General features: G+C 49.0%; 2 protein-coding genes and 1 long non-coding RNA gene across 4 annotated transcripts in view; 2 read left to right on the top strand and 1 right to left on the bottom strand.

Moving 5' to 3' along the window:
* The window catches only part of LOC127932540 (tumor necrosis factor ligand superfamily member 14-like), a 9,039-nt gene extending 7,313 nt beyond the window's left edge, over positions 1–1,726 (bottom strand). Inside the window, exon 1 of the mRNA XM_052528444.1 lies at positions 574–1,726. Within this exon, the coding sequence (XP_052384404.1) occupies positions 574–771 (198 nt within the window). The 5' untranslated portion in view covers positions 772–1,726. The remainder of the gene's footprint in view (positions 1–573) is intronic.
* Positions 1,727–4,551: 2,825 nt separating this feature from the next.
* Positions 4,552–13,037, top strand: tmed1b (transmembrane p24 trafficking protein 1b). The gene is made up of 5 exons (XM_052528443.1): positions 4,552–4,943; positions 10,810–10,907; positions 11,144–11,228; positions 11,359–11,460; positions 12,665–13,037. The coding sequence occupies exons 1-5, from the start codon at positions 4,746–4,748 to the stop codon at positions 12,899–12,901; spliced, it is 720 nt and encodes a 239-aa protein (XP_052384403.1). The 5' UTR covers positions 4,552–4,745; the 3' UTR covers positions 12,902–13,037.
* A 605-nt stretch (positions 13,038–13,642) lies between these two features.
* Positions 13,643–15,745, top strand: LOC127932539 (uncharacterized). 2 transcript variants are annotated; one of them, XR_008145915.1, is made up of 6 exons: positions 13,643–13,728; positions 13,761–14,017; positions 14,222–14,349; positions 14,386–14,564; positions 14,697–15,385; positions 15,648–15,745. It is a non-coding gene; the product is annotated as an uncharacterized LOC127932539 (long non-coding RNA). The 2 variants fall into 2 exon arrangements; XR_008145916.1 differs by lacking the exon at positions 13,761–14,017 and having other exon boundaries at positions 13,643–13,680; positions 14,142–14,349.
* The last annotated feature ends 6,755 nt before the right edge of the window (positions 15,746–22,500 follow it).

The following is a 22,500-nucleotide window of genomic DNA, read 5'->3' as shown; positions in this document are numbered from 1 at the left end:
AGAGAGAGAGATGGACAGAGAGACACAGAGAGAGAGAGATGGAGAGAGGGAAGAAGAGGATGTGATGTCACACCGCAACCACTACCAGTTACAGGAAGTGTTCATCCTGAGTGACAGAAGCACAGAAACACAACATATAGAATTTGCATGTGTGTGTTTGTGTGTGTTTGTGTGTGTGTGTGTGACAAGGCTATTTTATCATGTGTTGGGATGCACACTGACAGAGTGAGGGGGAGTCTAGATTCAGACCAGGAAATCCCCTTGAGATGCTCGGGGACAGACCCAGGCAAGCCCCCACACACTACCACACACACACACATCCCACAGCATGCACACAGACGAAACACACAGACAAATCAGACACACTCACACAGACACACACACACACACCATGCGCACAGACTAAACACACCACGCACACAGACAAACACACCATGCACACAGACTAAACACACCACGCACACAGACAAACACACCATGCACAGACTAAACACACCACGCACACAGACTAAACACACCACACCACACCACGCACACAGACTAAACACACACACCACACACCCCTTCACTCACCCCTGTCCTGTTGTACAAGTGCACGATGAAGCCGGCCTCCATGACGATCCCGACCAGCGCAAGACCCACCAGGAGCTGAAGGGCTCTCGGGCCGATCCCTCCCCACCTAAAGTGCCTCCTGCTGGGCAAGGGGGTGTAGCTCGCCTGGCTGTCCACCACGAACACCTGGGGGTATTGCCCAGCATGCCCCTCAGCCATCCCACTCAACCTCACTTTTTCCCCGGGCAAGAAGGGGTGGGAGAGAGGGGGTGGGAGAGAGGGGTTGGGAGAGAGGGGGTGGGAGAGAGGGGGTGGGAGAGAAGGGGTGGGAGAGAGGGCGAGTCTGGATGGACGGAGGTCCACAGAGGACACACTGAACAATGTAGGTCGGTCACTGGATAGATCAATATGTCTATTGTTTGATTGATGGATGTGTTGATTGACAGTCCCAGTAGACTTCTCTATGCTCTCCGTCTCTGAGCAGCCCAGAGAGTTGTGAAACAATCCACACAGTTTCTCTCACACTCGGCGGTTAGTGAAAAGGGCAGTGACTTCACCTCAATCTCAGTGCGACAGACCAGCCAACCAGAAACAGCAGCCGGTTTCTCTTCACGGAGAAAAGAAGAGTAGAGAGCCGGTAGAGATCGATGAGACGAGGTCGAACACAGGAGACGTCACAACAGCAGCAGTCGGTTCATCCCAACTTCCTATACGGATTGGTCAGGTCCACTACAGATCTAGAACGGGCCTTACGTTCGGGTTCCGAGCAACGTGCCTGAAAATGATCTATCTTGGCAAAGGAGAACTGGGATCAAATAACTCAGGAAAATATGGTCAAATAGGCTGTAAGACAAAACATTTGTAGATTCATCCGCACAGAACGTTTTTTTTTAGCTAGTAATCACATAAGATGTCTGTGGTCAACTGTAAGAATTCTAATGACAAACCTTCTAGAATAAATGCCAGGGTTCTAAAACAACCTGTGTCTGTACTGTAGAACACAGAACTAGAACAGAATGACGTTCTAGTTCTCTGATGGAGACATTGTTTCACCTATAGAGAAGTCAAGTTCCAGAGAACTGGGAAACAGGTGGTTCTTCTCCTCTCTCTCTTCTCTTGTTTGTTTCTTCTCTCCGTCCGTCTGTCTGTCTGGCACTCAGGCTTGTGTACGTCTGAACTAGTAGCACATTGAGCATGTGCAATGAGGAAATGCAGAAGAGGACGTGTGTGTGTGTGTGTGTACTGTGCACGGTGTGTGTGTGTGTGTGTGTGTGTGTGTGTGTGTGTGTGTGTGTGTGTGTGTGTGTGTGTGTGTGTGTGTGTGTGTGTGTGTGTGTGTGTGTGTGAATCCGGCCCGCCCTTGCAAGATGTCTCACTGTGGTTATCATCCCTCAGCTGACACTTCCTCTCTGTCTCTCTGTCTCTCTGTCTCTCTCTCTCTCTCTCTCTCTCTCTCTCTCTCTCTCTCTCAATTCAATTCAAGGGCTTTAATGGCATGGGAAACATGTGTTAACATTGTCAAAGCAAGTGAGGTAGACAACATACAAAGTGAATATATAAAGTGAAAAACAACTCAAATGAACAGTAAACATTTCACATACAGAAGTTTCAAAACAATAAAGACATTACAAATGTCATATTATATAGATACAGTGTTTTAACAATGTACAAATGGTTAAAGGACACAAGATAAAATAAATAAGCATAAATATGGGTTGTATTTACAATGGTGTTTGTTCTTCACTGGTTGCCCTTTTCTCGTGGCAACAGGTCACAAATCTTGCTGCTGTGATGTCACACTGTGGTATTTCACCCAGTAGATATGGGAGTTTTTCAAAATTGGATTTGTTTTCGAATTCTTTGTGGATCTGTGTAATCTGAGGGAAATATGTCTCTCTAATATGGTCATACATTGGGCAGGAGGTTAGGAAGTGCAGCTCAGTTTCCACCTCATTTTGTGGAAGAGATAGATATTAGATATAGATATTCAGACTAACCATTTACATTGATATGTGTAGATATTCAGACTAAACATTTACATTGATATGTGTAGATATTCAGACTAAACATTGGTGAATAATGAAGGAGAATCATACCTACAGTAGTGTGTGATACCTTCAGGAGGCCTGTGTCCCATAACATGAACACTCACTTGTTTTCATGGCAGTGGTGATAGAGGGTAACAGGAAGGCCTGCACACGCTCACTGAGGATACAGTTACAGGCCCAGTGCACTGTGGGTAAGATGAAAAGATGCTTAGAGAGACAGGGACAGACAGAGACAGAGAGAGAGAGAGAGAGAGAGAGAGAGAGAGAGAGAGAGAGAGAGAGAGAGAGAGAGAGAGAGAGAGAGAGAGAGAGAGAGAGAGAGAGAGAGAGAGAGAGAGAGAGAGAGAGAGAGAGAGAGAGAAGGAGAGAGAGAGAAAGAGGGAGAGAGACAGAGAGAGAGAGACAGAGAGAGAGAGAGAGAGAGAGACAGAGAGAGACAGAGAAGGAGAGAGAGCGAAGGAGAGAGAGAGAGAGCGAGACAGAGAGAGAGAGAGAGAGAGAGAGAGAGAGAGAGAGAGAGAGAGAGAGAGAGACAGAGAGAGACAGAGAAGGAGAGAGACAGAGAAACAGAGAGACAGAGAGAGACAGAGAAGGAGAGAGACAGACAGAGAGAGAGAGAGAGAGAGACAGAGAGACAGAGAGACAGAGTGTGTGTGTGTGTGTGTGTGTGTGTGTGTGTGTGTGTGTGTGTGTGTGTGTGTGTGTGTGTGTGTGTGTGTGTGTGTGTGTGTGTGTGTGTGTGTGTGTGTGTGTGTGTGTGTGGTCGACCTCTGTGGCTTTTTCTCCTGGAACATAACAAACACCACAGTATTTCATAACTCCGTCAACAGAGACTTCATAACACCTCACCATTCACCAGGAAATATGAGAAAAGACTTTATGACTGAAGACAGAAGAATATAGGAGGAAGAGCGTAGGACAGGTTAGGGTCCACTACAGTAATATAACTAGGACAGGTTCTGGTCCGTTACAGTATTATAACTAGGACAGGTTCTGGTACGTTACAGTAATAGAACTAGGACAGGTTCTGGTCCATTACAGTAATAGAACTAGGACAGGTTCTGGTACATTACAGTAATAGAACTAGGACAGGTTCTGGTCCACGTTACAGTAATAGTACTAGGACAGGCTCCGTTCCATTACTAGCTACTAGAACTCTCTCTGTCCTTGTCAAAGTTGTTGAGACTTGCTGATATTTCAGTTCAATCCCAAAATGGCACCCTATTTCTTATATGCAGTTGACTACTTTTGACTATGGGCCCTGGTCAAACGTAGTGCACAATATAGGGAATAGGGTACCATTTGGGACAGGCCTTTACCGTCTCAGAATGAGTCAGAACCCACTGGGAACAGAAGTCAATTCAATGTATATTTCTCGTTGGTTCAACGTAATTTCATTGAAATGACAGTGTGCCCGTTGAGAAGCCACAAATGACGTTGATTTTCTGCAATCTACAGCAGCAACCATTCAATTGCTTCCACTGATAAGTTATCTCATTTAAATAGGCCAGTGTTATTATTGGAGTATGTTAGCAAGATATGTTTACAACATCGCTATCTATTTTTAACAAAAATAGTTTTAACGTCGGCTTTTCAAATGAAGAGCAAAGAAGTGCTTCTGTCCGTGTTCATTAGACTATATCTCAGTTCATGTGTCCAATTTATTATAAAAATATTTGATAAAATATTGATTTTTTACTCCGAAAGCCCATAGAAACGCATTGAATAACACATTCATACGTGGCAAAAAGGACAGTCAAACAACAAATAATAAGAAAAAAGGTTTTGAAGTGTCTGTCCTAAATCGAGGAGAAAAAACCCCACAAGGAAACATCTGGAAATATATTAAATTACATTGTACACGTTTTTAGCGCTTTTTGTGGGGTAGGGAGAGAGGCACAAAACTTAGCTCATAACTTATTTAGAACAGGGAACAGAACGTCCCCAGCAAGGATTCCACCCTCGGCGATTGGTCCCGCAGTGAATCGGTCATACGGATATTCTAGCCAATCGTCTGATCGGAAAAGTTCAACAGACGTTGCGGAACATAGAAACATCCTATTGGAAGTTAGCTTGCTAGCCAGGATGATAACGTAGCTAGCCATCACATTTCAGCACATCGAGGAAGCTAATTCATTTATCGCCATGGACACACGTCGGACAGCAGGACGAGGCAGCACAACATGTGTTTTCGTGGCGTTAGTTGTAGCGACGTGTCTTGAAACCATTCGTGCTTTCGGCCACAGTCAAGACAGCGAATTCACCTTTATCTTAGCAGCCGGAAGAACCGAGTGCTTTTTCCAAACGGCTGCGAAGAACGTTACCATGGAAGTGGAGTATCAGGTAAACTAACCAGTTGGTTAGCTGTCTAGTGTGTGCATTGGCGAGCAACAAAAGATCGCAACGCAGAAGTTAGCAGGCTTGTAAACGTTAGCTAAATGTAAACACGATACAGTCCCAGAAAAGGCTAGCTGTGACAATGATGCTATTCTCAGTTCGCCTGCGGTGATGACTAACTACAGCAGCAGGCTAGTCGCGCCAGGTAACGTTATCTAGCTAACTCGCTAGTTAAGGAGAGAGACACAGCAGCAAGCTATCTGGTTGTGCCCTTTCGCATGTATGCTGTGTCGGACACTTGACCCAGGCTACACACGAGAGAGACTACTTGAAGCCGTATAAGCAAGGATGCTGTTTTGCAGTAGTATCCCCATCTATAACCTAACCTTTCGTATGATGCAGGTGAACCATGTGGCTGTAACCAAATTGTATCTTTCTCCCAGAGGAGAACATGGGATACCTGGTCAGTTGTACAACTCAATGCATTCAACTGAAACGTGTCTTCCGCATTTAACCCAACCCCTCTGAATCAGAGAGGGGGGGGGGGCTGCCTTTATCGAGATCAATGTCTTTGGCGTCCAGGGAACAGTGGGTTAACTCCTGAGAGGGGTACATTTGCTCGTTAAATAGTGTTTTATGAATGTCTCTCTCCATCCCTCGTCTTCCACTCTACAGAGATTTGGCCAGTGTAAGTGTTACAAATACATCCTACCCAGTGATGTAAATACATCATTATAAACTGGGTGGTTCAAGCCCTGAATGCTGATTGGCTGACAACCGTGGTATATCAGACCGTATTCCTAATTACTTTGGTAACCAGTTTATAATAGCAATAAGGCAACAGAGGGTAGGGTAGCTAAGGGCTGTGTCCAGGCACTCAGCGATGCGTCGTGCATAAGAACAGCCCAAAGCCATGGTATATTGGCCATATACCACACCCCCTTGGGCCTTATTGCTTAATTCTACCACTTCACCTACATCTTGACACAAACAGCTCCAACAACTCTCTCAATTAGGTCATATCTATCAATATGTGTCTTTGTTCTATAGGCTAGTTAGCCAATCTGTCCCAGTCCGTCCACAGAGGGGAGGGTAGCTAGCCTGATCCCAGTCCGTCCACAGAGGGGAGGGTAGCTAGCCTGATCCCAGTCCGTCCACAGAGGGGAGGGTAGCTAGCCTGATCCCAGTCCGTCCACAGAGGGGAGGGTAGCTAGCCTGATCCCAGTCCGTCCACAGAGGGGAGGGTAGCTAGCCTGATCCCAGTCCGTCCACAGAGGGGAGGGTAGCTAGCCTGATCCCCCCCCAGGCTACAGGGTGGCTCCCTCTCCCCCCAGGCTACAGGGTGGCTCCCTCTCCCCCCAGGCTACAGGGTGGCTCCCTCTCCCCCAGGCTACAGGGTGGCTCCCTCTCCCCCCAGGCTACAGGGTGGCCTCCCTCTCCCCCAGGCTACAGGGTGGCTCCCTCTCCCCCCAGGCTACAGGGTGGCTCCCTCCCCCCAGGCTACAGGGTGGCCCCCCCAGGCTACAGGGTGGCTCCGTGCCCCCCCAGGCTACAGGGTGCCCCCCCCAGGCTAGCCAATACCAGAGAGCTATATAAGTGCACACTTCAGAGGAGTAGAGATTATTGGGTCGCAGGCAGCTCTAGTCTGTTTGTTCAGTGGGAGAGTCCCTGTTGTGGAGTTTACAGGCAGCTTGCCACCTATTCAACTCAGGCAGTGTGTGTTGATGTGTAACCCCTCTCAGGCAGTGTGTGTGTGTTGATGTGTAACCCCTCTCAGGCAGTGTGTGTGTGTTGATGTGTAACCCCTCTCAGGCAGTGTGTGTGTGTTGATGTGTAACCCCTCTCAGGCAGTGTGTGTGTGTGATGTGTAACCCCTCTCAGGCAGTGTGTGTGTTGATGTGTAACCCCTCTCAGGCAGTGTGTGTGTGTGTTGATGTGTAACCCCTCTCAGGCAGTGTGTGTGTGTGATGTGTAACCCCTCTCAGGCAGTGTGTGTGTGTTGATGTGTAACCCCTCTCAGGCAGTGTGTGTGTGTTGATGTGTAACCCCTCTCAGGCAGTGTGTGTGTGTTGATGTGTAACCCCTCTCAGGCAGTGTGTGTGTGTTGATGTGTAACCCCTCTCAGGCAGTGTGTGTGTGTTGATGTGTAACCCCTCTCAGGCAGTGTGTGTGTGATGTGTAACCCCTCTCAGGCAGTGTGTGTGTTGATGTGTAACCCCTCTCAGGCAGTGTGTGTGTGTTGATGTGTAACCCCTCTCAGGCAGGCAGTGTGTAGGCAGTGTGTGTGTGATGTGTAACCCCTCTCAGGCAGTGTGTGTGTGTTGATGTGTAACCCCTCTCAGGCAGTGTGTGTCGATGTGTAACCCCTCTCAGGCAGTGTGTGTGTGTTGATGTGTAACCCCTCTCAGGCAGTGTGTGTGTGTTGATGTGTAACCCCTCTCAGGCAGTGTGTGTGTGTTGTTGTGTAACCCCTCTCAGGCAGTGTGTGTGTTGATGTGTAACCCCTCTCAGGCAGTGTGTGTGTGTTGTGTAACCCCTCTCAGGCAGTGTGTGTGTCGATGTGTAACCCCTCTCAGGCAGTGTGTGTGTGTCGATGTGTAACCCCTCTCAGGCAGTGTGTGTGTGTTGATGTGTAACCCCTCTCAGGCAGTGTGTGTGTCGATGTGTAACCCTCTCAGGCAGTGTGTGTGTCGATGTGTAACCCCTCTCAGGCAGTGTGTGTGTCGATGTGTAACCCCTCTCAGGCAGTGTGTGTGTGTCGATGTGTAACCCCTCTCAGGCAGTGTGTGTGTGTCGATGTGTAACCCCTCTCAGGCAGTGTGTGTGTGTCGATGTGTAACCCCTCTCAGGCAGTGTGTGTGTGTTGATGTGTAACCCCTCTCAGGCAGTGTGTGTGTGTTGATGTGTAACCCCTCTCAGGCAGTGTGTGTGTGTTGATGTGTAACCCCTCTCAGGCAGTGTGTGTGTTGATGTGTAACCCCTCTCAGGCAGTGTGTGTGTGTGATGTGTAACCCCTCTCAGGCAGTGTGTGTGTGTTGATGTGTAACCCCTCTCAGGCAGTGTGTGTGTGTTGATGTGTAACCCCTCTCAGGCAGTGTGTGTGTGTTGATGTGTAACCCCTCTCAGGCAGTGTGTGTGTGTTGTGTAACCCTCTCAGGCAGTGTGTGTGTGTTGTGTAACCCCTCTCAGGCAGTGTGTGTGTCGATGTGTAACCCCTCTCAGGCAGTGTGTGTGATGTGTAACCCCTCTCAGGCAGTGTGTGTGTCGATGTGTAACCCCTCTCAGGCAGTGTGTGTGTGATGTGTAACCCCTCTCAGGCAGTGTGTGTTGATGTGTAACCCCTCTCAGGCAGTGTGTGTGTTGATGTGTAACCCCTCTCAGGCAGTGTGTGTGTTGATGTGTAACCCCTCTCAGGCAGTGTGTGTGTCGTGTGTAACCCCTCTCAGGCAGTGTGTGTGTTGAACCCCTCTCAGGCAGTGTGTGTGTGTGATGTGTAACCCCTCTCAGGCAGTGTGTGTGTGTTGATGTGTAACCCTCTCAGGCAGTGTGTGTGTTGATGTGTAACCCCTCTCAGGCAGTGTGTGTGTGATGTGGCAGTGTGTGTGTCGATGTGTAACCCTCTCAGGCAGTGTGTGTGTTGATGTGTAACCCCTCTCAGGCAGTGTGTGTGTGTTGATGTGTAACCCCTCTCAGGCAGTGTGTGTGTGTGATGTGTAACCCCTCTCAGGCAGTGTGTGTGTTGATGTGTAACCCCTCTCAGGCAGTGTGTGTGATGTGTAACCCCTCTCAGGCAGTGTGTGTGTTGATGTGTAACCCCTCTCAGGCAGTGTGTGTGTGATGTGTAACCCCTCAGGCAGTGTGTGTGTCGATGTGTAACCCCTCTCAGGCAGTGTGTGTGTTTGATGTGTAACCCTCTCAGGCAGTGTGTGTCGATGTGTAACCCTCTCAGGCAGTGTGATGTGTAACCCCTCTCAGGCAGTGTGTGTGTCGATGTGTAACCCCTCTCAGGCAGTGTGTGTGTCGATGTGTAACCCCTCTCAGGCAGTGTGTGTGTGTCGATGTGCAGGCAGTGTGTGTGTGTTGATGTGTAACCCCTCTCAGGCAGTGTGTGTGTGTTGATGTGTAACCCCTCTCAGGCAGTGTGTGTGTTGATGTGTAACCCCTCTCAGGCAGTGTGTGTGTTGATGTGTAACCCCTCTCAGGCAGTGTGTGTGTTGATGTGTAACCCCTCTCAGGCAGTGTGTGTGTGTTGATGTGTAACCCCTCTCAGGCAGTGTGTGTGTGTGATGTGTAACCCCTCTCAGGCAGTGTGTGTCGATGTGTAACCCCTCTCAGGCAGTGTGTGTGTGTTGATGTGTAACCCCTCTCAGGCAGTGTGTGTGTTGATGTGTAACCCCTCTCAGGCAGTGTGTGTGTTGATGTGTAACCCCTCTCAGGCAGTGTGTGTGTGTTGATGTGTAACCCCTCTCAGGCAGTGTGTGTGTGTGTGACCCCTCTCAGTGTAACCCCTCTCAGGCAGTGTGTGTGTGTTGATGTGTAACCCCTCTCAGGCAGTGTGTGTGTGTTGATGTGTAACCCCTCTCAGGCAGTGTGTGTGTGTTGATGTGTAACCCCTCTCAGGCAGTGTGTGTGTGTTGATGTGTAACCCCTCTCAGGCAGTGTGTGTCGATGTGTAACCCCTCTCAGGCTGTGTGTGTGTCCGATGTGTAACCCCTCTCAGGCAGTGTGTGTGTGTGTGTGACCCCTCTCAGGCAGTGTGTGTGTTGATGTGTAACCCCTCTCAGGCAGTGTGTGTGTGTTGTAACCCCTCTCAGGCAGTGTGTGTGTGTTGTGTAACCCCTCTCAGGCAGTGTGTGTGTCCCCTCTCAGGCAGTGTGTGTGTGTTGTTGTGTAACCCCTCTCAGGCAGTGTGTGTGTGTTGATGTGTAACCCCTCTCAGGCAGTGTGTGTGTGTTGATGTGTAACCCCTCTCAGGCAGTGTGTGTGTGTTGATGTGTAACCCCTCTCAGGCAGTGTGTGTGTGTTGATGTGTAACCCCTCTCAGGCAGTGTGTGTGTGTTGATGTGTAACCCCTCTCAGGCAGTGTGTGTGTGTTGATGTGTAACCCCTCTCAGGCAGTGTGTGTGTGTTGATGTGTAACCCCTCTCAGGCAGTGTGTGTGTGTCTGATGTGTAACCCCTCTCAGGCAGTGTGTGTGTGTTGATGTGTAACCCCTCTCAGGCAGTGTGTGTGTGTGTGTAACCCCTCTCAGGCAGTGTGTGTGTTCAGCACTAGTGAAGGACTGAATGTTATGACATACGACCTTGTCCTGTAACGTCAGACTGTTCATGTATAGATGGGTTCTATGTGCCAGTAAGACTCACATATCTAGAAGAACAGCCATGTTGTGTTTTCCTTGTGTGATGACGTAGGGGGGTGTGCGAGTGTGAACATCTGATTTCAGTTGTGATACAGGGGACAGAGAAACAGTTTACAGAAAACCTAGATCCTCCACTATGCTGTAGAGATTAGGCCTATCTGATAGGGGGTCGTCTGCATCCCTATTCCCTATGTAGTGCACTACCTGTGACCAGAGCCCCTATGGCCTCCCAGGAGAATGGAGGTTCAGATAGTTTCTGTTCAACACATTTCTATCATCTGTCAGAGAGAATAGGAGATCCTGTCAGCTCTATTTCCTCTATTTCTACCTGCACCATTCAGAGGGGTTCACGTCACTGAGTACACATCCTGTTTTACTCAGGTAACATTATCGCACACATCATGTTTTATATCCTAGCTCTCTGACGTGCAGTGTGACTCATGTCTATAGCTGTTGTAAAAGTACCTTTCTGGTGTGTGTGTGTGTGTGTGTGTGTGTGTTCCCTCTCTCCAGGTGATAGCCGGTGCAGGTATGGATGTAGATTTCACCGTTCTCTCTCCTCACGGATTCCAGCTCATCTCTGAGTTCCGCCGCTCAGACGGAGTCCACATGTCAGTACCGCTGCCTCTCATTGGTCCAATCTACTCGCACAACATCTCTTCTAGTTCTGCGATTGGTCTATTTCTCTGCTTCTGTGATGTCACAATTCAACCTCGGATCACCCTGTGTTTTTTGACCTCGCTCTCTCCCCTTCCCTCTCTTTTTGGTTTGCTGTTGGCTTTGTGCCCACATCTCTGATTGGTTGCTTTCTCTGTGTCAGCGCCTCTGATTGGTTGTTTTGTTCTAGGGTGGAACCCACGGAGGAAGGAGACTACCAGATCTGTTTTGACAACAGCTTCAGCCGCTTCTCTGAGAAGATGGTCTTCTTTGAGGTTTATTTGTATTAATCTTATTTAATTGGTTGATTTGATTGACTGTAAGTCGTTCTGGATAAGAGCATCTGCTAATATAATCAAATGTAAATAAAGATGCTATAAAGTGTGTGTGTGTGTTAAAATGCAGGTCATCATCGAGGGACAGCCGGGCGACGTGGGCGGGGATGACGAGTGGGCGGGGCTTGGAGAGCCTGAGAGCCTATTGGAGTACAAGCTGGAGGACATTAGGGTGAGTAGGCTATTGGATGGATGACCATGTCTTCAACACATTCGCTGTAACTGAAGAGAGAAAAAAATGAACGTACTCAGTACCTTTCCTCTTTACAAACTCCTCCCCCCTCTCTCTTCCTCATCACCCTCTCCTTCCTCCTCCCCCTCTCCTGTCCCTTCCTCCTCTCTCTCTTCCTCATCACCCTCTCCTTCCTCCTCCCCCTCTCCTGTCCCTTCCTCCTCTCTCTCTTCCTCATCACCCTCTCCTTCCTCCTCCCCCTCTCCTGTCCCTTCCTCCTCTCTCTCTTCCTCATCACCCTCCTCATCACCCCTTCCTCCTCTCTTCCTCCTCTCTCTCTCCTCATCACCCTCTCTTCCTCCTCTCTCTCTTCCTCATCACCCTCTCCTTCCTCCTCTCTCTCTTCCTCATCACCCTCTCCTTCCTCCTCTCTCTCTTCCTCATCACCCTCTCCTTCCTCCTCTCTCTCTTCCTCATCACCCTCTCCTTCCTCCTCCTCTCTCTTCCTCATCACCCTCTCCTTCCTCCTCTCTCTCTTCCTCATCACCCTCTCCTTCCTCCTCCCCCTCTCCTGTCCCTTCCTCCTCTCTCTCTTCCTCATCACCCTCTCCTTCCTCCTCTCTCTCTTCCTCATCACCCTCTCCTTCCTCCTCTCTCTCTTCCTCATCACCCTCTCCTTCCTCCTCTCTCTCTTCCTCATCACCCTCTCCTTCCTCCTCTCTCTCTTCCTCATCACCCTCTCCTTCCTCCTCCTCTCTCCTCATCACCCTCTCCTTCCTTCACCCTCCTTCCTCCTCTTCTCCTCATCACCCTCTCCTTCCTCCTCTCTCCCTCCTCTCACCCTCTCCTCCTCCTCCCCTCTCCTGTCCCTTCCTCCTCTCTCTCCCTCTCACCCTCCTTCCTCCTCTCTCTCTTCCTCATCACCCTCTCCTTCCTCCTCCCCCTCTCCCGTCCCTTCCTCCTCTCTCTCTTCCTCATCATCCTCTCCTTCCTCTTCCCCCTCTCCCGTCCCTTCCTCCTCTCTTTCTCTCTTCTCTCTCCCTCCTCTTTCTCTCTTCTCTTTCTCTCTCTGCACTCTCTCTCTTTCTCTCTCTGCGCTCTCTCTCTCCCCCTCCCTCTCTCCCACCCTCCTCTCCCACCCTCCTCTCTCCCACCCTCCCTCTCCTCCCTCCCTCCCCTCCCTCCTCTCTCTCCTCCCCTCCAGGAGTCAATAGACTCAGTACACCGTCGGTTAGAGAGAAGTGGTCAGATGCAGACTGTACTGAGAGCGTTTGAGGCCAGGGACCGTAACCTGCTAGAAGACAACCTGTGGAGGGTCTCCTTCTGGTCCTGTACCAGTCTCATTGTAATGCTGGGGGTCGCACTAACTCAGGTAACACACCCCCACACTAGGACAACCTGTAGAGGGTCTCCTTCTGGTCCTGTACCAGCCTCATTGTAATGCTGGGGGTCGCACTAACTCAGGTAACACACCCCCACACTAGGACAACCTGTAGAGGTTCTCCTTCTGGTCCTGTACCAGTCTCATTGTAATGCTGGGGGTCGCACTAACTCAGGTAACACACCCCCACACTAGGACAACCTGTAGAGGGTCTCCTTCTGGTCCTGTACCAGTCTCCTAGTTACAGACCTGCCAACCTGCACAGATTTTCAGGTCAAAGTATGCTGGTATGAAGAACTACCCTAAAATATGCAAAAAGATGCTTCTAGTGGGCACTGAGGTTTTTGAAGCTGAGCCAATCGGAGGGGGAGAGGAGGGTGGGAGATGCTTCTAGTGGGCACATTGGGGATTTGAAGCTGAGCCAATCGGAGGGGGAGAGGAGGGTGGGAGATGCTTCTAGTGGGCACATTGGGGTTTTTGAAGCTGAGCCAATCGGAGGGGGAGAGGAGGGTGGGAGATGCTTCTAGTGGGCACATTGGGTTTTTTGAAGCTGAGCCAATCAGGGGACACGGACGAGGAAAAAATCTCTAGCTCCCCGCTTGATCTCCGAAACAGTAGTAGACGTGAGTTCATTGACTAGCAAGGAAACACGTGTTGTGGTACGGTAGGTCAGCGGTACGGTAGGTCAGCGGTGCGGTAGGTCAGCGGTGCGGTAGGTCAGCGGTGCGGTAGGTCAGCGGTGCGGTAGGTCAGCGGTACGGTAGGTCAGCGGTGCGGTAGGTCAGCGGTGCGGTAGGTCAGCGGTAGGTCAGCGGTGCTGTAGGTCAGCGGTACGGTAGGTCAGCGGTACGGTAGGTCAGCGGTGCGGTAGGTCAGCGGTGCGGTAGGTCAGCGGTGCGGTAGGTCAGCGGTGCTGTAGGTCAGCGGTGCTGTAGGTCAGCGGTGCGGTAGGTCAGCGGTGCGGTAGGTCAGCGGTGCGGTAGGTCAGCGGTGCGGTAGGTCAGCGGTGCGGTAGGTCAGCGGTGCGGTAGGTCAGCGGTGCGGTAGGTCAGCGGTGCGGTAGGTCAGCGGTGCGGTAGGTCAGCGGTGCGGTAGGTCAGCGGTGCGGTAGGTCAGCGGGTGCGGTAGGTCAGCGGTGCGGTAGGTCAGCGGTGCGGTAGGTCAGCGGTGCGGTAGGTCAGCGGTACGGTAGGTCAGCGGTCAGCGGTGCGGTAGGTCAGCGGTGCTTTAGGTCAGCGGGTGCGGTGGTAGGTCAGCGGGTGCGGTAGGTCAGCGGTGCGGGTGGTCAGCGGTGCGGTAGGTCAGCGGTGCTGTAGGTCAGCGGTGCTGTAGGTCAGCGGTGCTGTAGGTCAGCGGTACGGTAGGTCAGCGGTGCTGTAGGTCAGCGGTGCGGTAGGTCAGCGGTGCTGTAGGTCAGCGGTGCGGTAGGTCAGCGGTGCGGTAGGTCAGCGGTGCTGTAGGTCAGCGGTGCTGTAGGTCAGCGGTACGGTAGGTCAGCGGTGCTGTAGGTCAGCGGTGCGGTGGTCAGGTCAGCGGTACGGTAGGTCAGCGGGTACGGTAGGTCAGCGGTGCTGTAGGTCAGCGGTACTGTAGGTCAGCGGTACTGTAGGTCAGCGGTACGGTAGGTCAGCGGTGCGGTAGGTCAGCGGTGCGGTAGGTCAGTGGTACGGTAGGTCAGCGGGTGCTGTAGGTCAGCGGGTGCTGTAGGTCAGCGGTACGGTAGGTCAGTGGGTGCGGTAGGTCAGTGGGTGCGGTAGGTCAGCGGTGCTTTAGGTCAGCGGTACGGTAGGTCAGCGGGTGCGGTAGGTCAGTGGGTGCGGTAGGTCAGTGGTACGGTAGGTCAGCGGTGCTGTAGGTCAGTGGTACGGTAGGTCAGCGGTACTGTAGGTCAGCGGTACGGTAGGTCAGAGACACCTGCGGAGACGTGGGCTGGGGTTAAAAATATAATACAAAACACATCACGACAAGAGAGACACCACAACACTACATAAAGAGAGACCTAAGACAACAACACAGCGTGGTAGCAACACAGCGTGGTAGCAACACAGCGTGGTAGCAACACAGCGTGGTAGGAGAACAAAACATGGTATAAACATTATTGGGCCCAGACAACAGCACAAAGGCAAGAAGGTAGAGACAACAATACATCAGGCGAAGCAGCCTGTCAGTAAGAGTCTCCATGATTGAGTCTGAATAAAGATGGGTCTATAGTCTACCATTCCTTTTGAGGGTCTTCTGCCAACATCATTATGGGATAAAAGATGTTTGATTTGAGCAGTGTGGGGGTCTTCTGCCAACATCATTATGGGATAAAAGGTGCGTTTGATTTGAGCAGTGTGGGGGTCTTCTGCCAACATCATTATGGGATAAAAGGTGTGTTTGATTTGAGCAGTGTGGGGGTCTTCTGCCAACATCATTATGGGATAAAAGGTGTGTTTGATTTGAGCAGTGTGGGGGTCTTCTGCCAACATCATTATGGGATAAAAGGTGCGTTTGATTTGAGCAGTGTGGGGGTCTTCTGCCAACATCATTATGGGATAAAAGGTGCGTTTGATTTGAGCAGTGTGGGGTCTTCTGCCAACATCATTATGGGATAAAAGGTGCGTTTGATTTGAGCAGTGTGGGGGTCTTCTGCCATTTGAGCAGTGTGGGGGTCTTCTGCCAACATCATTATGGGATAAAAGGTGCGTTTGATTTGAGCAGTGTGGGGGTCTTCTGCCAACATCATTATGGGATAAATCATTATGGGATGCGTTTGATTTGAGCAGTGTGGGGGTCTTCTGCCAACATCATTATGGGATAAAAGGTGCGTTTGATTTGAGCAGTGTGGGGGTCTTCTGCCAACATCATTATGGGATAAAAGGTGTGTTTGATTTGAGCAGTGTGGGGGTCTTCTGCCAACATCATTATTAAAAGGTGGGATGGGGGTCTTCTGCCAATCATTATGGGATAAAAGGTGCGTTTGATTTGAGCAGTGTGGGGTCTTCTGCCAAAAATGATTCATCATTATGGGATAAAAGGTGTAGACGTTTGATTTGACTTCTGCCAACATCAGTGTAATCAGTCACTCGGGTAACATCTGTCTCTAACTGTCTGTTCCTCCTCTCTCAGGTCTATACCGTCCGCAGACTGTTTGACGATAAGAGGCGTGTCTGTACATAAAGACACGCCCACTCCGCCACCTCACAGCCAATCAGGGTGGGAAGAGAAGAGAGGAAAAGAGTGGAGAGGAAGGAAGACGAGGAGGGAGCAGAAGAGTAAATTATCTGCGTCACAAATTGCACCTTATTCCTTATCTAGAGCCTCTCTCTGGTCAGAAGATATTGAACCTTTATTTAACTAGTTAGGATTTTACCCTGTCAGCTCGGGGATTCGATCCAGCAACCTTTCGGTTACTGGCCCAACGCTCTAACCACTAGGCCACCAGCCGCGCCTAGTAGTGCACTATCTAGGGAATAGGGTGCCATTTGGGACACTCAACACGGTGCCTTTTACCGTGTTATTGTAGTGTTCCCTTTATTTTTTGGAGCAGTGGATTTATATCATTTTTACAAAATGCTAATTTTCTATATCTAATAATGTGTGCGTCGTGGATAAAGATGGGTCAGTGTGTTAGAAATTCCAGAGCTGATGGTCCCAGTCTGCCCCTGAGTCAGTCATCATTTACCCACAATGCATCAAGGATGTTATGCGCTCAATAGTGCACGTTGGGTTTAAATCTCTCTAGTAATTGAATTTCTATGGATCCTCCTATTTTACCAGAACAAGCCCCACCCAACCCCTAATGTCCTTCTTCTCTCATTGGTCCATGTCTTTGTGACCTGTTGTGGGTAGCCAATCACCTTTTTTTTTTGGTGTTACTGAGTTTTATGTGCCAGTAAGATTCTATGCTGATATCTAGATGAACAGGTATGTTTGTGGGGGGATTTCAATGTGGGGATGTGTGTGTGTGTGTGTGTGTCCATCTAACTGTTGTGGTATAGGGGACAGAAACAGTTTACAGAGAACCTAGTTTACCATTGATCCTAACGCTTTTGCTACGTCCCAATCCTCCACCCCCCCCAAGTATATACTTGCCTTGCACACTCCCAGTCATGGGTTTAATGGCTGAATCTCCCTCCAGCCAATGACTACACCATTCCAATGCTTTTTAAAACCAGAAGTGTATGAGTGCACACTGGGAGATGGGTGGAGAATTTGGAGGCAACCTGTTGATTGTAACTAAGAAAGGACTGGTACTTTGATCATTCTTAACCATGTTGCCATGGCAGCCAGTGATTTTAATGTTGTTTTTTACACAATAAAAGACAGGACATTTTCCTTTGAGTAACGGTGTAGTTGTTCTTTTATTGTATAGGAACCAGGACCTGGAGTCGTATCCACAAAACACCTCAGAGCAGGAGTGCTGATCCAGGATCTGTCATTATGATCTAACAGGCCAAACTGATTCTATATCATAACTCCTATTCTGAGAGGCTTTGTGGTTACGGTCCCAGGATGGATGGTTCTGATTGCGGTGGACAGCTGTGTCTCTCTAGTGGCCTACCGACATCATGACAAACATACAGATCACAGTATACCCAATGAAAAACATACAGATCACAGTATACCCAATGAAAAACATACAGATCACAGTGTACCCAATGACAAACATACAGATCACAGTATACCCAATGACAAACATACAGATCACAGTATACCCAATGAAAAACATACAGACCACAGTATACCCAATGAAAAACATACAGATCACAGTATACCCAATGAAAAACATACAGATCACAGTATACCCAATGAAAAACATACAGATCACAGTATACCCAATGAAAAACATACAGATCACAGTATACCCAATGAAAAACATACAGATCACAGTATACCCAATGAAAAACATACAGATCACAGTATACCCAATGAAAAACATACAGACCACAGTATACCCAATGAAAAACATACAGATCACAGTATACCCAATGAAAAACATGCAGATCACCCAATGAAAAACATACAGATCAGTGTACCCAATGAAAAACATACAGATCACAGTATACCCAATGAAAAACATACAGATCACAGTATACCCAATGAAAAACATACAGACCACAGTATACCCAATGACAAACATACAGATCACAGTATACCCAATGAAAAACATACAGATCACAGTATACCCAATGAAAAACATACAGATCACAGTATACCCAATGAAAAACATACAGACCACAGTATACCCAATGAAAAACATACAGATCACAGTATACCCAATGAAAAACATACAGATCACAGTATACCCAATGAAAAACATACAGATCACAGTATACCCAATGAAAAACATACAGATCACAGTATACCCAATGAAAAACATACAGATCACAGTATACCCAATGAAAAACATACAGATCACAGTATACCCAATGAAAAACATACAGATCACAGTATACCCAATGAAAAACATACAGACTTACCCAATGAAAAACATACAGATCACAGTATACCCAATGAAAAACATACAGATCACAGTATACCCAATGAAAAACATACAGATCACAGTATACCCAATGAAAAACATACAGATCACAGTATACCCAATGAAAAACATACAGATCACAGTATACCCAATGAAAAACATACAGATCACAGTATACCCAATGAAAAACATACAGATCACAATATTTCCAGGAAGTAGCGTTGTAATTTTAACTTTTGTGGCCTTAACAGCGTTGTGGTTAAGGGCTCTGTACTGCAGCGCCAGCTGTGTCATCTGAGACTCTGGGTTCGCGCCCAGGCTCTGTCGTAACCGGCCGCAGAATTGGCCTAGCGTCGTCCGGGTTAGGGAGGGCTTGGTAGGGATGTCCTTGTCTCATCGCGCACCAGTGACTCCGGGCGCAGTGCGCGCTAACCAAGGTTGCCAGGTGCACGGTGTTTCCTCCGACACATTGGTGCGGCTGGCTTCCGGATTGGATGTGCACTGTGTTAAGAAGCAGTGCGGCTTGGTTGGGTTGTGTATCGGAGGACGCATGACTTTCAACCTTCGTCTCTCCCGAGCCCGTACGGGAGTTGTAGCAGTGATACAAGATAGTAGCTACTAAAAACAATTGGATACCATGAAATTGGGGAAAAAAAGGGGTCAAATTCAACATTTAAAAAAGGCATCTGCAGTGATATAATTGTAAAGCCCACACAAAAGACTAGGGGACATGACTCTAACGTTAGACATAGGATGATTTAACAAAGTGTAAGTCGCTCTGGATAAGAGCGTCTGCTAAATGACTTAAATGTAAATGTGTTACCAAGAAGGCATCATCATCATCAGTTCATTGTTAGGTGCTGCTCCGTACGAGGGACACGATTCAGTCCAATGAGTGTAAAAGAGCAATGCACTGGACAGCTAACAGTTTGGCTTTTAAATGTATTTTACTCATTCAGTGAGAGAGGGGAGAGAGGGAGCTTGATTTACATTTTATTAGGATCTCCTTTAGCCCAAGGGAAGTAGGTGTCATGGAAGTGACAGAGTGATTAAGAAAGGGAAAGAGGTTGTTGACCAGTGAAAGAGAGAAGGAAAAGAGAGAGAGATGGACAAAGAGAGAGAGTTGGAGAGAGAGATGGAGGGAGAAGGACAAAGAGAGAGAGAAGGACAACGAGAGAGTTGGAGGGAGAAAGACAGAGAGAGAGATGGAGGGAGAAGGACAACGAGAGAGAGATGGAGGGAGAAGGACAAAGAGAGAGAGGTGGAGGGAGAAGGACGAAGAGAGAGAGATGGAGGAAGAAGGACAAAGAGAGAGAGGTGGAGGGAGAAGGACAAAGAGAGAGAGGTGGAGGGAGAAGGACAAAGAGAGAGAGGTGGAGGGAGAAGGACAAAGAGAGAGAGGTGGAGGGAGAAGGACAAAGAGAGAGAGGTGGAGGGAGAAGGACAAAGAGAGAGAGGTGGAGGGAGAAGTACAAAGAGAGAGAGGTGGAGGGAGAAGGACAGAGAGAGAGAGATGGAGGAAGAAGGACAAAGAGAGAGAGGTGGAGGGAGAAGGACAAAGAGAGAGAGGTGGAGGGAGAAGGACAAAGAGAGAGAGATGGAGGGAGAAGGACAAAGAGAGAGAGGTGGAGGGAGAAGGACAAAGAGAGAGAGGTGGAGGGAGAAGGACAAAGAGAGAGAGGTGGAGGGAGAAGGACAAAGAGAGAGAGGTGGAGGGAGAAGGACAAAGAGAGAGAGGTGGAGGGAGAAGGACAAAGAGAGAGAGGTGGAGGGAGAAGGACAAAGAGAGAGGTGGAGGGAGAAGGACAGAGAGAGAGATGGAGGAAGAAGGACAAAGAGAGAGAGGTGGAGGGAGAAGGACAAAGAGAGAGAGGTGGAGGGAGAAGGACAAAGAGAGAGAGATGGAGGGAGAAGGACAAAGAGAGAGATGGAGGGAGAAGGACAAAGAGAGAGAGGTGGAGGGAGAAGGACAAAGAGAGAGATGGAGGAGAAGGACAAGAGAGAGATGGAGGAAAGGACAAAGAGAGATGGAGGGAGAAGGACAAAGAGAGAGAGATGGAGGGAGAAGGACAAAGAGAGAGAGATGGAGGGAGAAGGACAAAGAGAGAGAGAGATGGAGGAGAAGGACAAAGAGAGAGAGAGGGAGGACAAAGAGAGAGAGTGGAGGGAGAAGGACAAAGAGAGAGAGATGGAGGGAGAAGGACAAAGAGAGAGAGTTGGAGAGAGAAGGACAAAGAGAGAGAGATGGAGGGAGAAGGACAAAGAGAGAGAGATGGAGGGAGAAGGACAAAGAGAGAGAGATGGAGGGAGAAGGACAAAGAGAGAGAGATGGAGGGAGAAGGACAAAGAGAGAGAGATGGAGGGAGAAGGACAAAGAGAGAGAGTTGGAGAGAGAGATGGAGGGAGAAGGACAAAGAGAGAGATGGAGAGAGAGATGGAGGGAGAAGGACAAAGAGAGAGAGTTGGAGAGAGAGATGGAGGGAGAAGGACAAAGAGAGATGGAGAGAGAGATGGAGGGAAAAGGACAAAGAGAGAGAGATGGAGGGAAAAGGACAACGAGAGAGGTGGAGGGAGAAGGACAAAGAGAGAGAGAGATGGAGGGAGAAGGACAAAGAGAGAGAGGTGGAGGGAGAAGGACAAAGAGAGAGAGCTGGAGGGAGAAGGACAAAGAGAGGTGGAGGGAGAAGGACAAAGAGAGAGAGGAGGGAGAAGGACAAAGAGAAAGATGGAGAGGGAGAAGTACAAAGAGAGAGATGGAGAAGGACAAAGAGAGAGTTGGAGAGAGAAGGACAAAGAGAGAGAGATGGAGGGAGAAGGACAAAGAGAGAGAGATGGAGGGAGAAGGACAAAGAGAGAGAGAGATGGAGGGAGAAGGACAAAGAGAGAGAGATGGAGGGAGAAGGACAAAGAGAGAGAGATGGAGGGAGAAGGACAAAGAGAGAGAGAGATGGGGGAGAAGGACAACGAGAGAGATGGGGGGGAGAAGGACAAAGAGAGAGAGATGGAGGGAGAAGGACAACGAGAGAGAGAGATGGAGGGAGAAGGACAGAGAGAGAGAGATGGAGGGAGAAGGACAGAGAGAGAGAGATGGAGGGAGAAGGACAAAGAGAGAGATGGAGGGAGAAGGACAACGAGAGAGATGGAGGGAGAAGGACAAAGAGAGAGATGGAGGGAGAAAGACAAAGAGAGAGATGGAGGGAGAAGGACAACGAGAGAGAGATGGAGGGAGAAGGACAAAGAGAGATGGAGGGAGAAGGACAAAGAGAGAGATGGAGGGAGAAGGACAAAGAGAGAGAGATGGAGGGAGAAGGACAAAGAGAGAGAGGAGGGAGAAGGACAAAGAGAGAGAGATGGAGGGAGAAGGACAAAGAGAGAGATGGAGGGAGAAGGACAAAGAGAGAGAGAGATGGGGGAGAAGGACAACGAGAGAGATGGGGGAGAAGGACAAAGAGAGATGGAGGGAGAAGGACAACGAGAGAGAGATGGAGGGAGAAGGACAGAGAGAGAGAGATGGAGGGAGAAGGACAGAGAGAGAGAGAGAGAGATGGAGGGAGAAGGACAAAGAGAGAGATGGAGGGAGAAGGACAAAGACTGAATGAGATGGAGATATGACAGTGGAGATGAAGGACAAAGAGAGAGATGGAGGGAGAAGGACAACGAGAGAGATGGAGGGAGAAGGACAAAGAGAGAGATGGAGGGAGAAGGACAAAGAGAGAGATGGAGGGAGAAGGACAACGAGAGAGAGATGGAGGGAGAAGGACATTGTTCCTCAACTGTAACATATGATATACCATTTTGTAGCTCCGAGTCTTTACCTTTATCCAATGTAAAAAAAATATTTAAAAAATAACACAATTTCATAAGACTGAATCGAGCCGGTCGGTCACATATGCAGTGGATTTAGACACAATCTAGTTTAAACTGAACCATTTAGAGGATTTAGGCTCATAGGCTCAAAAACCATCAACTATCTAGTAATATAGTGTTAATATAGAAAATATAGTAAATCATTTATCAAGTCAAGTCATTTACACTTCTTTACTTGGTCTCAGCTCCTCTCCGTCTGTGGACTGGATGCTGTGGGAGTGTCTATCACTTCTATAACTCCTCCCCCATGTCTGGCTGGACCGGGTTTATATATCAGCAGCTTCAATCAGCTCCTCTCCGTCTGTGGACTGGATGCTGTGGGAGT

This window comes from Oncorhynchus keta, chromosome 10, assembly GCF_023373465.1.
Source record: "Oncorhynchus keta strain PuntledgeMale-10-30-2019 chromosome 10, Oket_V2, whole genome shotgun sequence".
Taxonomy (NCBI): Eukaryota; Metazoa; Chordata; class Actinopteri; order Salmoniformes; family Salmonidae; genus Oncorhynchus; species Oncorhynchus keta.
This window is presented reverse-complemented; position numbering and strand designations above follow the sequence as displayed.

Excerpts from the sequence above, each read along its gene's own strand:
- tmed1b (XM_052528443.1), top strand. The coding sequence starts at position 4,746 with ATGGACACACGTCGGACAGCAGGACGAGGCAGCACAACATGTGTTTTC. Across the intron at positions 10,908-11,143 it reads CGCTCAGACGGAGTCCACAT|GGTGGAACCCACGGAGGAAG; the intron begins GTCAGTACCGCT and ends GTTTTGTTCTAG. Across the intron at positions 11,461-12,664 it reads ACAAGCTGGAGGACATTAGG|GAGTCAATAGACTCAGTACA; the intron begins GTGAGTAGGCTA and ends CCTCCCCTCCAG.